This window comes from Colletes gigas, unplaced genomic scaffold (assembly GCF_013123115.1).
Source record: "Colletes gigas isolate AHSC1104 unplaced genomic scaffold, ASM1312311v1 Colletes_gigas_Sc00001, whole genome shotgun sequence".
Classification (NCBI taxonomy): Eukaryota; Metazoa; Arthropoda; class Insecta; order Hymenoptera; family Colletidae; genus Colletes; species Colletes gigas.
The window spans coordinates 6164761-6180017 of record NW_025106630.1 but is presented as its reverse complement, the minus strand read 5'-3'; the positions used below and the strand labels follow the sequence as shown (position 1 = coordinate 6180017).

The 15257-nt window shown below is 46.3% G+C and overlaps 1 protein-coding gene across 1 annotated transcript in view; it reads left to right on the top strand.

The window, feature by feature from the left end:
• Window positions 1–15257, top strand: part of LOC122395351 (POU domain, class 2, transcription factor 1-like) — a 131073-nt gene that overhangs the window by 68262 nt on the left and 47554 nt on the right. Inside the window, exon 3 of the mRNA XM_043392844.1 lies at window positions 7836–8051. Coding sequence (XP_043248779.1) covers window positions 7836–8051 — 216 coding nt within the window. The remainder of the gene's footprint in view (window positions 1–7835; window positions 8052–15257) is intronic.

Sequence of the window (15257 nt, the reverse complement as noted above, 5' to 3'; positions counted from 1 at the left end):
TTTACCACGGAGACACAAGGGTGACGAGAAGGGTTGCGTAGCAAGTACCTCCCCTTTCGCTTTAAACTTCACCCAAAATGGCGTCGGTGGCGCGAGTTACATGCAGATTGGCTAGGTGTCGGCCGAAAGGAGTTATGTCGAAGGGTAGTTTCCAGCAACCCCTCCGCGGAGGGCGGTTTCGCGCTTGCGCTCACAACCCTTGCCGTTCTCCTCGATCCCCTCGTCCAGCCCCTGGTTCCGGTGCCTTTTTATTATTCACGTTTTTTTATTGGTCGACGCAGGTAGCCGGCCATTTACATAATGGCGTTCATCGTGCGCGATTAAATCGGTCTCGAGAGCGTTTGAATAATTCCTGGTTCGATTCGCGACTCCGTTCGATCCATTTCAAGTACCAGAGACCCGTGGAGCGCATTCCACGCGATCGACATTGCGAGTCCATCGTCGTGGAAATCGCGATGATCGTTTGCGTACGTCGCGAATATCGATCGTCGAGCGTTCCTCGATGGGGTCGAATGGAGATTAGGAGAAGCTGGTGACAGGAAAAGTGCATCTCGCGGTCGGATGCGTTTTCGCGAACGTGCGGGAAAGCGTAGATAAGGGTGGACGAGTGTTAAGGTAGCCAGAGACGGACGGGAGGGAGGGGCTGGCTTTATCGATCCCCGCTCTGACAAGGGCAACCAGCAAGAAATAGAGGTTCAGCGATTCAAGGGGAGAGAGAGAAACGTGGAAAGTCGGTATCGATACCGCAACGTCGAAGAATTAATCCTGTAAATAAGAGTATCCGTATCCATTACTTTCGTTTAAACAAGGCTGCTTTAACGAACGAAATGGGCCACGGAATGCCCAGAAACGAGATCCATCGCGCACGTTTCTTAACAATGACAGACGAGGATTCGAAAGTCCAAACGATAGTACTGCACGGTTGGTGTCATCTGGGTCAAGAGAGTCCTCGTCTTTTGATTTGGAACCGCGATCGAGAAGAGCTCGTAATCGCGAGAAACTAATATCGTCGTAACGCGATAACGCTAAAATCGCACTTGACGAATCACCGGACGCAATTGCGAAGTTGTCTCGAGATCTTACGTAATCTGTCATATTTGTTTTCGATCTCTGTTTTATCAAGAATAGGAAGTAAACGCTTGAAGGCGTCGGAGAAGAGACAGGATCTGTTTATGGAGACATTTTGTATCACTCTATATTTTCTTATGGTAAATATTTCGTACTATTTCATTTTTGAAGGATGGCAAAGTAAATTTGTACAGATTTGGAATCGATTTCCACGATTTCTGTTTGAAAAATTACAGATAGACTAGGCAAATCTCGTTTCACGGAGAATGACACACTTGTATCTCGGACTTTGATTCTAATCAACGTTATCTAGTGGTATTTTTAAACATTAAACGCGCAACGTGACAGTCGATGATACAATGTGGCACGTACCCGCGTGTATTTTTTCCCAATAATCCTGTAAAAGTGGCGCGTATTAGTATCATTATCTGTCCGTAGGAGTAACACGCGCGATTGTCAGATTCTTTTTCTAGATAAAGCCACTTTATTAGTTCCAGAGTAAACAGCATAAATTTTCCACTATAATGCGTCATCCTAATGAATCCTCCAAGTAATTTAATTACCCCGATGCAATTAACTTACATCGTTATCGATAAAATAAATTCTACCGACGATTTATATCGCCTTTCCAGGCTTTTTCTCTGCCCGTGTCGGTGTCTTCGTCTCGTAGACGGCTCGACCGTCAATTCGCTTCGCTCTTCGGTAATTCCATTTGAATGAAAAGGCAATTAACGCGATAAACGCGTGTCTAGAACCGGTTCGTCGTTGTTTCGTGAAATCAGATGGCTCCGGATAACGATAACAGTTTCACGGCGATGCTTATTCCGTGTTCTTTTCGCCGTGTTTTGCGTCAGCTCAGTTCGATCTCGTTCGACGATTAGGCGACTCGAGCGTCTACGTGACGGGATGGCCGGGCGTCGTTTATCATCGTCGAACGGAAGACGCTCTATTATTGAAATTACGAAAGAGCGAAACGGAATCGGTGTTGAACGGAGATATCGTTGCGTTTCGGTTCGCGGTATCTTTTCACCGGATCGAGGAAAGCGTCGTCCGATTAAAGGTCGTTCACATTTCGATGCGCTCGCGACGCCCGGCGCGTTCACGCGTGCATCGGGACGACGCGGGGGGCGTCGTGGAAAAGGTGAGCTTCGACGTTCCGTTATCTATGCCCTCGATGCATTTTCGTGGGGTTCCCTTATCGAGCGTCTCGAATCCGTCGGCACGTGGCCGACCAAACTATCTCGAGACACCGTCGACAGGTGGTTTAGAAATTTTGATTATCGAACGATAATGCCTGATCGTAGGAATTTTTTCACACGTCGTAATGTAAACGATTCGTGGTCAGACGAACGATAAACCTATCCCGATGCACACCTGGACACGTCGAAGAGTAACGTTGGAATTTATCATTTATTTCTAAAGTTTAAAATACATTACAATTCGGTTTAGAAAAAGATACTTATCAGGCCTTGGATATCTTTTGTTGAGCGACCATTGTAGATTACTACATTAATCAATCTTTGGAGTATATATTCACAGTATTAATTATATGCTGACTCACAAAAGAAAATGTTTAGCTAGGGGGGTGGTGCATTGGAACGGGGTTAAGAAGTTATTTCGCTGTCCGATACAAAGGAATCCAAACGTAGGAAAGGGAGACAATTTTAATTCGAAGAGCCGCGCGAATCCGGACCAACGTCCAGCAATTTATTTATTGGAGAAAGTGCTCGAGGGCTGGTCCCGTCCTCCGGTAGCGGTTCGCCTGTCCTAAGCAGGATTCAATTTGGCCACTGCCCACGATTCCACCTTCAAAGAGGAATCACCATCGTATATAGCCCCAGCGGCCCTCGTCGACGTGTACAGGCCCGGTCAGCGGCCTCCACTATTAATCTTATATCGAACGCTTTATCCGCGTCCGCTTCCTTCCTCCTTCGAGTTTTCTTCGTCCACCCACGGCCCTCCCCCGCGCCACCCCTCGTCGACCTCTTCAACCCTTGGACGAGCAGGAATTTTCAATTCTTTCGAGTACCGCGGGAAAGCAGATTGCTCGGGGCTGTCGCCGTGCGCGACGTCGAATCCGACGCCGTCGAACGAAATTTCAGGTCCAACGAACGCCTCCAACCTGGCCCAAAACACGATTAGCCAGGAATTTCGAACGAAACGTAAAACTCGAATCCGTTGGAAAATTGTTGGAGAAATCTTCCGGAATTTTATTGTTTGTTCCAAGTCGATCTTAATTCTGTTATCAAAATTAGAAATATAGAAGTAAAGATGTACTTCAACGAAGTGTTTTCCAACCTGTGTCGTGAATGTAATTGTATAAATCGGAAGAACGTTGATAATTTCGTCTTACGAAGCCGCGGGTGAAACGTTGAAAAATCGCTCTGTTCCGAGTTAGTCGTGGTCTTACGAAGAATGGCGGACGGGGAGCCTTCTATTCCTGCAGGTTCATGCGTCCATGCGATTAATCGCGCACGGAAATGGAAGGACGTGGAAACGAGCGTCGTCGTCGGACGCTTCTGGCAGGACATTGGCCAGGACGAATAAGTAATGTAGAGGTCCATTATGCTGAAACGGTGAAGGGTCTCTGCGACCAGGGTCAGCCAATCCCCCAGAGGGCCGTTAAAGTGAAATACTTCTGAATGCAAGGTGGCTTGGACGCCTCCCGCACCCCTCGCAACCGCCCTTTCGCTCTCCTTTCTTCCCTCTCCTTTTTCACTGTCCCGGTTAGACCCTCGACAGCGCCGGACCTAGGCGTCCATAGGTAAATCGTTGTTATCTGGACAGTGATAAACCCGTGAATGGAGTTCGCGCCTGCCCGGACGAATGAGCGAGGGGAACACGAAGGGTGCAAACCACCCTCGACGCTCTGCGACTTCGGGGAGGGGGCGCGGAACCGATCACCAAATGGATGGCTCTGTTTATGCGAACCGGTCTTGATCTCTCAGGATCTTGAGAGTCCGTTTCAGGGACTTTTTACGTAATAGAAACGGGGGTATTTTTACTACATTATAACCGGTGCACATTTGCACCCTCGCAAACTGTGGTTCGATTTTATATACCGTGAGGAATAGAAGATTCAGAGTGTTTTCTTTAAAAGGCTTTTGGTTTAGAATCACGACAAGACTCGATAATCGTTTAGTTTCTCGGTGGTCCCGATAATTTAATTTCCAACGTAACAGCGCGTTATAGAACGCGATATTACGAGGTTCGTGAGATCCGACGTTGTAGGAGTCAGACCGCGGCCAGCTCGCGCGAGTAAAATCCACGAGACCGGAAACGCTTTCACTCTCGCGAGCGGGTAATGGCTCGCGTTTGATCTCCGACACGGCAGCCTGTTTACGCATCGGCTTTCCACGCCAAAAATGCTAATTTAATAACGACCGCTCGGATTTTCTTGATCGTTCCTCGCGTCTAACAGCGAGCAACACTCCCAAACAAGGTTAAGCAAATTTTATTCGCGAACTTTAACATTTGTGGAGCCTCCACCGTATGTAAATGAGGAGGGGGGGCGGAGCTTAGAAATTTCTATAAATCGGAAAGTTGCTATATCGATGTGCGATCGATCAAGCGCGTGACGCGATTCTCGCGAGGAAAAAGGTAATTGAATTTTCCGGGATGTGCACGCGAAGGCACGTCGATTCCGTCGCCCCTCGAGGGGTGGTTCCGTTTGTCTCCCTGTGGGTAGAAAGGAACCGAGGGAGCATGCAAACACCGCGAGATTAAAGGAACCGTCGTTCCATGCCGTGGATCTGAAATCGTGGCCCGAAGACACGGCCATTGACCGACGGACCCTCGTCGAAACGCAATCCAGACCAGCTTTAATATCCGAGAGTTCCACGCGAGTAAAACGATAACGATTTCGCGTGTAATCGATGACCGATTCGACCGGTCGATTCCACTCGACGATAAATAATTGCCAAAGATGACCAGTTCATTGCGCAACCGTGTATTAATTAATATTCAAAGATGCCGGGGGGGATCGTTACTCTCGTTCGTTCGCCAGAAGACCACAGTAGGAGGAAAATGAGCGTCCAATTACCAGCATTATGGCGGTTACTATTAATTAAAGAGGAATTAAAGATACCGCGGGTGCGCAAGAATTCCAACTAATTCTGAATAATTATCGTTGCATTGAGATTCGTTCGTCGGTTGCTTGCCGAGCGCGCACGCGTGACGGCATTGTGATTAATTTTAAGATGGAGTCGAAACACCGCGGTCGAAGAATAGAAAGCTACCGGGGTAGCGGTAAGGTTCGAACAGGAAATTAAAATGGTGGCGTAAGTCTAGCAGCTGGTAATGAGGATAACCTACTGGCGTCTGCTGTTCGAATTAAATGCGACTGCGAAACGATGAAAATCTTTGTTCGGTTGACGGGATTCATCAGTCAGTCCCGCGAATTGGCAGGTACGAGTCCACTCGGTGTAAACGCGATGGTACACGAGTTACGCGAATATCGTGGAAAGTTGAAACGCATAAATTATGAACCGTTTCGGAACTGACGGTAACATATGCGCGCATTGTATTTTACAATCGATAATTTTCTGACGTATAATATATTTGTAACCGCGTGTCGTGTGTGCGTGGATATTCGTGGAACTATGCAATTATCTTTCGTAACGCGCGTTGTACCGTGCGCGTACAATTTATCAAAACTTGTTTCAATGAAAGCGGCCAGTTAGCAAATTTCGACGAAGAAACGTATCAATAATCCCGGGATAGAAAGGTTAAATTTATTTTTACATTATCCGTGAGATATGACGAGGTATATAAATCTTCCAGGAAATATCAGTGGAACAAGCGTTTCTACTTGTACGAATCAATTGCTGTACCTACTTCTGCATCTATTCGTAGAAATCAGTTACAGTGCCTGAGTATTTGTAACTCGTATTGAAACGGTGTTGTTACAAAAATATAACCGGGTAGAATTTGGCTAATAGAGAGATCCGATCGTTTCTCGAAATAAGATTAATTAACCCGGTGTAGAAAAGAAGATGGAAACGACAGGATTGCAGGCTCGATTTATTAGGAACGATACTCGGAGAAAAGATCGAGGCAAGAAATCGACATAAATCATCCGTAGGTTATGCCTCGTAAAATATACGAACGTCTGATCGTGGACGTTTCGAGTTAGGAATAATCAGCACGCAATGGGAATGAAAGCGAGAAGATGGACGCGGAAGGAGGAAGAAACTAGTGCCACGCGCTTAAACTAAGATGGAGTCGTTTCTTTTGCTACGGGAAAGCCCGGTCGAAGTTGGCATACGGAACAATGGAGGGTCCACCGGTCGGTCGGAGGAGGTCAGCGGCCATTCTCTGATGATATTGATTAGCCGACGCCCTTAGTTAGCGCCAGCTACACTTTCTTCGGCCCCGCTGCTTTTCCTCCAGCTCTCGCTCCTCTCTGTAAACGTTTCCTCTCGCTCCCTCAGCCACCCGCCGCGAAACTCTTCGGTATCCACCCTCTCTTTGTTTCCCTTCGCTTTGCTCTCCGAACTTCCTCTCTCGTTCCTCCATCTCCATCAGGATCGCTTCTTCCTCGCCCTCGTTAGCGAAGGAAACAGAAAATGGGGTGAGAGATATCGGTTGGAGCGGGACGCGGGCCGAGCCTGCGCTAAGTCTCTGCGACTAAATCATTCATCAAGCAAATAATACCGTGGCTGAGTCACGTCTCACGCACGCGGGGGTGATACGATATTCGCGTGCTTCCGTCGCCGGGATGCGTCACGCACGAGGTGTCGTGAAAATGGGGATTTTTCCGCTGAGATTCCGAGATATTATAATGTCGACTGGTGGTGAAAACCAGAATCGAGCAAAGTCTATTCAAGACTAAGTAAAAGATGGTAGATTTGTTTGATTTCTTTTCCATCGCAGATCGCTGTTCTTTTTCTAAAGTACTGAGTGAAAGGTTTTGCAGTACGAAGGGGTAGGAACGTTCTTCGTTAGTGACAGACGCGTCTCAAATTCGAAAGAATTCGATACACCCCGCACAGAGGGCTGACGGTTTCGGAAACGTCCAGTGCCCCGGTGTAATTAGACACTGCAGCGTGGAACAACATCCAGAGGCAGGCATTGTTCCCAGAAATTAAGGGAAACGAGGGAAAGCCCGGAAAACAGACAGAAATAGGGGATTCGGAGGGTTGCTAATTACGCGAGCTCGTGAAGGGGGAGAAGCTATTTTCTGCGCAGACACAAAGACCCCAGCGCGCGTTATATTAATACAGGAAAGGGACAGGGAATTTGTTTCGGGAACTTCTTTTGCAATTTGATCCAGCCTCGATAACGCCGCGTAGAAATAATTTCTCGTCGAATATTTTCATTCCTGATTGTGCGTGAGCGTGGACTGCGTACTTTCTCTTCGTCGGGAAATTTCTTTTCCCAGCTAATATCTTACAAAAAGTCGAAGAAACATTTATAAAATACAGTAATTTGCAGACCATTCGAAACATGAAATTTAATGCAAAGAAATATTGGGATATCTATAAAGTTGTAAACTTGGGATCGTAAATAAGTAACAGAATCGTTTTGGTATTTTCTCTTATTTATTATATATTATATTACAGTTTTTTTATATTAAAAAATGCTTGTACAGATCGTACGTTTTATACTGTGTACATTTTCAAGTCAAGATCTCGGATTTCTTTAGTGTTCGCTGACTTTTGTGTCGTAACTTCTCGTTTAAGTTTCTCTTGTTTAAGGAACCGTGACTAATTCGAGTGCGCAGGTATGCGAGCAGATTAATAACCATGTTCGTTTTCATTCCGCAGGTAAAGTTTGGATAGGCGATAACGAGGTCGCGTGGCGGACCGAATCTTTCAAGAGGACTTCACCCCTAAATCCCTGCGCCACCACGACTACCACGACGACGACAGGTGGCGGAACACCGGCACACCCCCACCTGTCACCACCCACGGCCGCCCCCGTGACCAGTCCCGATCATAGAAGCCCCAGTAGCCTCCACGTGAAACTTGGAATATCACCCGGTGAGTGAAACTAAAAAAATTATCGTAGAAATTGCAGCACCATGTTATCGTAACGATTCCAGCCCCTAGTGCAGTGGTTCTTACACTTTCTAAGCTAACTTGGGGTTTTTAATTAAACTCTGTCGTCTGAAAACAGAGTAGTATAAAATTTTATACTCAGCATCTTCGATCAATGAGATTTATTTACGTTTCTGGAAATTTATGGTAAAAATCGACCACGATGGCCACGGAGATTGCAAGTTTGACAGAAGTTCCTCGACGCGAGAAGCAGTACAAACACTGTGAAAAACCGAGGGTCGGCGGCTTAAAACGGCCTTAAGGCGAGGCCTCTTTAAATAATGCAATAAGCTTGATGTCATTTACCGGACAATGAGGGGAATTCCTTTTACGGGAAGGTCCGATGAAATTGCCCCTCGCAGGTGCGTGTTTCCGACCCTCGACAAAACGTGACTCCACCAATCACGATTCTCTGATTCGCAATGCTCGTTCCGTTTTACTCTTAAACTGGTAATGGTGACCAATAATAATTAGCGTTTTTGCGTGTAACTGTCGCACTTCGAAAGACGATCATAAAGCGTCCGTATCTCGTACACGTTGTACATGATTTTTTCTTGATATAGACGAAGTTACCAAAAATCTAGTGTGCTCTATGATAAGCTCAAGGTTTGAGAACCACTGATATACAAAATAAACAACGCTGCGAAAATAATAATTCGGTGCTCGATTGGTCGACAAATCCATAATTTGAATCGTAAATCAATGATCCATAAAAAAGCTGTCAAGATGCTCGTAGAGATAACCGTGCTTCGAAATCTCAGTTTTTATCGTACATTGATTTCGATTCCAAAGTCGGCTAAATTTCTCGATAAACGTTCGATAATGTTTCTAAAAATACACATCGGGCTGCTATCAGGACCCCGTTGATTTGTCGAGCGATTCGACGAGCAGGTAATTAACACATCGATAACTGGGCATGCTTTCTAAAGTACAAAAGTTTCGTTGAATAGAAGAGTAGGATCAAACTTTTCCTTGCACAGTTTTTTTCGATCTCCTTACGTAATTCTGTGCAATGCGTAAATAGACGTACAACGGATAGCAAGTTGATACGTCAGCATTAAACAATGAGTCGAAAGTCGTCGATCAGGAAGAAGCATGGAAACGTGGCTCGAGGCGTCGCGGCGCGAGGAACGCGATTCGGAATCGACTATCGATCCGAGACGGAAGCTGAAACGTCCGAGAAGGTGGTTTCGGTCCGTGGAGCTCCCTTCGTTTGCTTAAATAAACATTGCTCGAACAATAGAGCAGGGAGGGAGGGGGGCCCGATCGGGCCTCTTTCGTCGGCAATACGGTCGTCGAAGGGGCGGAGGTTGGAGTTCTCTTGCTCCTTTCCGTGGAAAAGACAGGAAGCACTCCGCGCGGCATGTTTAATGCATCGTTCGGGCATTTCCATGTCAAACATCGCTTTGACTCGCGGAATTTAAAACCGTCTGGACCAAGCTCGCACAAACGCACCGTCCGTGGACGGGGTTGCGTGTGTGAGCACGCTGATGGGAAAACTACCCATCTTTATTTACCGTCCAGCCACCGACTGGACAAGGTGAGCTAACGCTCTATCGATCGATAAGGGTCGAAAGTTGAAACGAGAGCGAAATAACAGCTTCGTTCAGTCAAATGCAACTGTTTCTCATCGGTGATCCTCGCGATACTAGAAAAAAACACGAATATTTTTTAATCGATGCTCGGGAAAGGGCGATAGATCGCGCGAGAAAGGAGTCTAGATCGTCGTTTCCACTTTAAGAAAGAATACACATCGTGCAGCGCGGTCTTTCCCAGTCTATTTGCCTCGCAAAGCTATCCCGCCTAGCTGCCAAGTGTGTTTATTCGGTATATCAATAAGGACGAAGTGGACGAGAGCGAGCACGAAGTCCCCCAAGGATTTCGTCCTTGTCGGGCGACGAACTCTCCTCTCTGGACAGCTTGATAACATTATGTTTCTTGCGCCGACATATGCACTGGCCGGTTTTTGAAGAATGAGAAGGGACAACACCCTAAAATGTAACGGACCCACGGGCTCCCGCGGACATGTGTCGATGCGATGATCCTTTCGGCTTCGAAGGCTGCGTCAGCCCTTTGATAGACTCACGACCTTCCAGGAAACGTAGTCGTAGATCGAACGCTTTTCGTTTCACGCGTATTCTTACGCCACCGATTTAGTAAATATTTGAGACATTTTTTAAATGAAAATGTTTGTCTCGAGAAATGGAAAATTCTTGTTCCGCGAATGCGACGTTCCTTTTTGTTCGAAAAATGCCTCCGTTTCGTGGAATCGATAAGTTCGCCGACGCTCGGGTTAGAGGCCCATCTTTCTCGTCGCACACAATCGGCCGTCGATGCCAAACAGGAACCAATTAATCGTTCGCTGTTTGCTCGAGGTAGCGATGCATATAACCCACACACACCGACGGATAACGGGCCGCGCGCGACAGACCGAGAGAACGAGGATCGAAAGAAGAAGGATTGCGGACAAGCGGCTCTTAAAAAGTAATCTTCGAAGTCGGTGAACTGTGTAACGTAGTCTCGTCGCGTGTAAATTACGCGGCCCGGTTACGGAAGGATCCTTTCTTGCAGTTCCTCTCGGATGTATCTCTCCCTCGGGACTATCATTCTTCTCCTCGGGAACGGCCTCTTCCCTCCGAGGTATTTAAATTCCGTTTATTCGGCCAACCCAGGCGAATTATTTCGCGTGCCTACGTGTTCCGACTGGTTGGCCATCGAAGCAAGAAATATGCAAAAGAACGGAACCACCGGCGTTGGCTCGTTTGCATGTTAATTAAATTCCGCTTACTTTGTGGAACGTTTATTTAACTTTCCCGTAAGCTCTCTGTCGATTTTATACCGAATAAATTGTAATTTCTACGAGGGACCGTCCGGTTATCTCCATTTTACCGTGCTGTTTGAAATATCGAGGAGCGCCCATATGCGAGCCAATAACCGAGGCTACGGCGTCGACGGTATATACGAACGTTTCATATAGGGCAACAGGGGACCAGGGAAAGGGTGGCTTGAAATATTGGCTACATAGATTTCGACCATTATTGCCGCGTGTAAAACACGGCGACATTTGGCGCTAAATCGATCAGGGCGCGCTCAGTCGCAGCGCGTCGATCTTTCTCTCGCAAACAACACTTGCGGACTTCCGAGACACTTGGCAATCGACTTCTAAAGTCACTAGATACGTGTTTCTAAAATAAATGTTACATTATCGAAAGTGGACCCACCCCTACAATAATTCTGACGACCAATACACTTTGTAGTTGGATAGAAATTCTCTGGAACTGCCTAGATACGTAACATATTACTAAAAAATCTATTATAATACAGAAAGAACTGATCCTCGATGGAAAATTTTGCATAAAAAAAAATTTCTTCTCCTTGCGTATTTAAATTTTTGAACGAAGAAAAAAAAAATTCTTCGGCGATTCGAACGGGTGCGAAAACGGTCAGGACTTTTGCATTTAGCCAATCCTCGTGGAAGACCGTATATCGCGGTCTAAGAATAACAACGATAAAGTATTCTCGCCATGAATATTTCGTATCTTCTACGGGGATCTCCCTGCTCGAACGTCGTTCAAATTGAATTCTGATTTAACTGGCCGCGTCTTGCCAGCACGGAAATATCCCTCGATGGCGTCGCCGTTGTACCAAGGAGGCCGTCCCGCGGGTCGATTCTTTCGCGGGAATTTCCGACGAATCGAAGGGAAAGATCTACGCGACGAGTTTCGCAGTCTCTATAGCCGCGGCTCTCATATTAGTTGCGTGATTTATCGTCACGCAGTTAAGAGTACAGATTTATAGTGACCGAAGTCGCGCACAAGTTTTATGGCCGGACGAATTGTTTCGAACTGTTGAAAGACCACCTCGGGCACATAAGCGCGCTGAAAAGTTCAATTAAAGACGAAATGGAATTTTTCACTCTACGTAACTGCTTCCTGGGACAAATTCGGACCACGATACGAGGTAAACAAAGTTACGCGAATGTTCAAAGTTCACTTGTATTTGCGAGAATCTTGAGGGATCCTGGGTGGTCGCACATAATGTGCTCTTAATTAACTTGGTTGTTGCTGGCTATAAATTATCGAGCAAAGTAATATCAGCTTTCGTTTAGTGCCGCGGAGCAACCCCTTCGAGCATTTGTACGCGACCGCGAATGTTTATGCACGCCCCCGAATAGTGTCACTGAATAAATCAAGCAATAACGCGCGTTGTTCTTGATTATTTTTCGCGCGAGATCGTCGGGGAACGGCGAGGAGAAAAAATGAGATACGCGCCGGTAATTGATGGCCCTCTTTAATAAGCAACAAAGACGTCGTTGCGAAGCGAGCGCAAAAAGCTCGAGGCGGTCGCGTGGATTCGCTCGCCGCAAGCAGCTGCTCGCCACAAATTAGCATCGGGCTATAAACGATAGCGGGTTTCGACAGTCCGCGAGCATCGTTCAGGAAGCGGCGAGTTAATTGAAGAGTTAATAAGGCTGCACTACGGTCGCGAGCTTCGACTAAAGTTCGTCGATGATCGGTTGCCGCGTCTGAGAACTTCATTCGTCAACGGCCAAAATTCTCATCCAAATAAAAATTTCGTGTAACGGATAAGAGGTATAAAACTCGTCGGATGAAAATAAAAAGTTCAATTATAAAATGAAATAATTTATCGGAACCCGAATCTGCACAACGGGAAACCTGTCAGTCGAATAAGTAATTTTCAGGATCGCATCTCACGGATTATGATAATCACGGTTGCCGTTTACTTTCTTTATTCCTCGCTTTACTTATTTCTCTTGTACGCGCCAGGTGCAGAGATACGAATACAAGAGAAATAAAACAGGAAGTATTATCCGATAACTTTAATAAGATCCCTAAGGGAGTGTCCTGAGCGAGGAGGTGGGGCTGAGACTATCGCCTAGGAGTATAGCCTAACTATCGGGTGTCATCCGATATTGTTTGAAAGCAGGATGCACGAGTAATTGCGTCCTTACGGACACCTGATAGAAAGAGGCGAGGTAGATCAACGTTTTCGAACAATACGCAAGTTCATATTTTCCTAAAGCGTATCGAAAAGAAACGCGACCTAGTTTTTCGACAAAAACGGATTCAATCTCGTCGCTTGGCAGGTAAACAGCAATTTCCTCTTCGTACGTTCGATCGCCTTCCCTCGGCGGACAATTCGAGGAACCGTCATCGGGCATTGTTCGCGTTCTTCCGTCGTTCGTGGCCGCAATTCCGCATGAAAAATTAATAAACGTTTCCCTGGAAAGTTTGCGGCAATCGTAGGGCGGCCGCGTTCCGAGCCTCGTTTCGTCCGCCGCGATTCGCGATGGTTTCGCGCGTCTAAAAAGGTACCAATTACCTCTAAAATTTATAATAACACGCGATTTACCATAATTAATCGATTACACCGGCGGGACGTGAGCTGGCCGACTCGCGCGAGCGAGCAAGCGAGCAACATACCGCTCGCCACACCAGCCGTGGGTATTTTTTGAGATCATAATTTTAGATAGGCCGCTCGGCGTTCTCGCTGACGCAAATGGCGGCGTGTAGGCAAATTGAGGTGAGATTGGGGGTCAGCACTCCGTCGCTGACCGTTACCGCTTGTGTACCGGGCGATACAAAAGCAATTTACAACTTTGTCGTACTCCCGCCAAAAATTTGGAATCCTCGAACTTGCAGTGATCGAAATTCACGAGTCCTGACCAAATTTATTTTCGATCGATACGTGGATACACGTTACGAGGGAGCTGGAAAAAATTTTGTAATGCATACGAGGATAACTTTAACCTGCGATCCTATCACATCGTGTTTCGTTTCCTGCGGTCCTGCGGTCTCGCGTCGACATAGAATCTTTTGACTACCGTTATGTCTGTCGTCTCAATTCAATTCAAACGTCTCACAATTATTTCGTTGGTATTTACAGTAGTACCTATTCAAAGTTTCTATCCGGGTAAAAATTTTACGAACCGTTCGAGCAATTTGCCTCGTCGATTTTACACGCGAATGATCGATGATCGCGTCGCTGTCGGGGGAAAATCGTTTGGACACTTCGTTGCGACGGCAGAAAGTAATCCGGGGATGCAGATTAGCATGTAAGAGTGATCCAGCCATGCTATTATGATCGCCGTCGCGAAGAGGGTATTAATAACGAGTCGATAAAAAGTCACGGTGGAGGATTAATTATTTTCTTGCCTCGATTAATGCCGCCGTTATTCCACCGGCAATGACTTTATTTGAGCAAGGTTGCGCGTTTTTATCCAGTCGTCGATCCCCAAAGAGGACCGCGCGAGACGTGCAATTAACGCGCGAAAGCCCCGGAAAAATGGCGGACCCGACCGTCCGTCTAAAAGCCCGCCAACTTCATTAGTCCAAAAAGAGGAAAACGCTCGAGACGGTGGAACAAATAAATCGCGCGTTCGCAACTTTGTTGCTCTATTTAGGCTTCCTGTCGTTCAAGCGGATGCGTGCGAATATGTAACCAACCTGTGCATTATTCTCACGTGCTTCCTCTCCTGACAGCGTCCAAAAAGAAGCTGTGGAGGATGAACCGAACTACTAATTAAGGAGCAGAGGAGCGTAGAAGCTTTTAACCGCGTTCTAGGCTGTACGTTCCAAGAGTCACGGATAGAGTCGGTGTAGGTATTATATGGAGATTTAAGGTTCTACGAGGGAAATTAAAATGAGAATGTCCAGTGACATACTTGCACCTAGAAATTATTATTGATAATCAGGGCTTAAATACACATTACGAGTGAGTAAATCTACATGTATAATAACTGTAACATTCCGGGGATCGAACTTGCTGAGCAGCACTCACGATGCTTCGTATTGTGTACTGAAATAATAGAGACACGTTGAAATTGAGTTATGCCGAAGGGTATGAGACTTGAAACTGTTGTATACTGATCTATCGAGGCGTAACTCAAGAGATACTGTTGATTTTATCTATTTCTCTTACGATAGCTAGCGACTACCATGCTTGATACCAAAGGCGAGCAAATTTTTACAAAAAGGTTCTCACATAGCTTAGCACAGCGAACGTATTTTCTCGGAATATTTTATTTCGTATTAACTAAGTATTTAGTATTTCGATTCATTTTTATAGTCGTGTTCCAGCACGTTGCCTAACGGTTCAAAAAAAGTTGTCAAAGTCCTGCGAGCACTT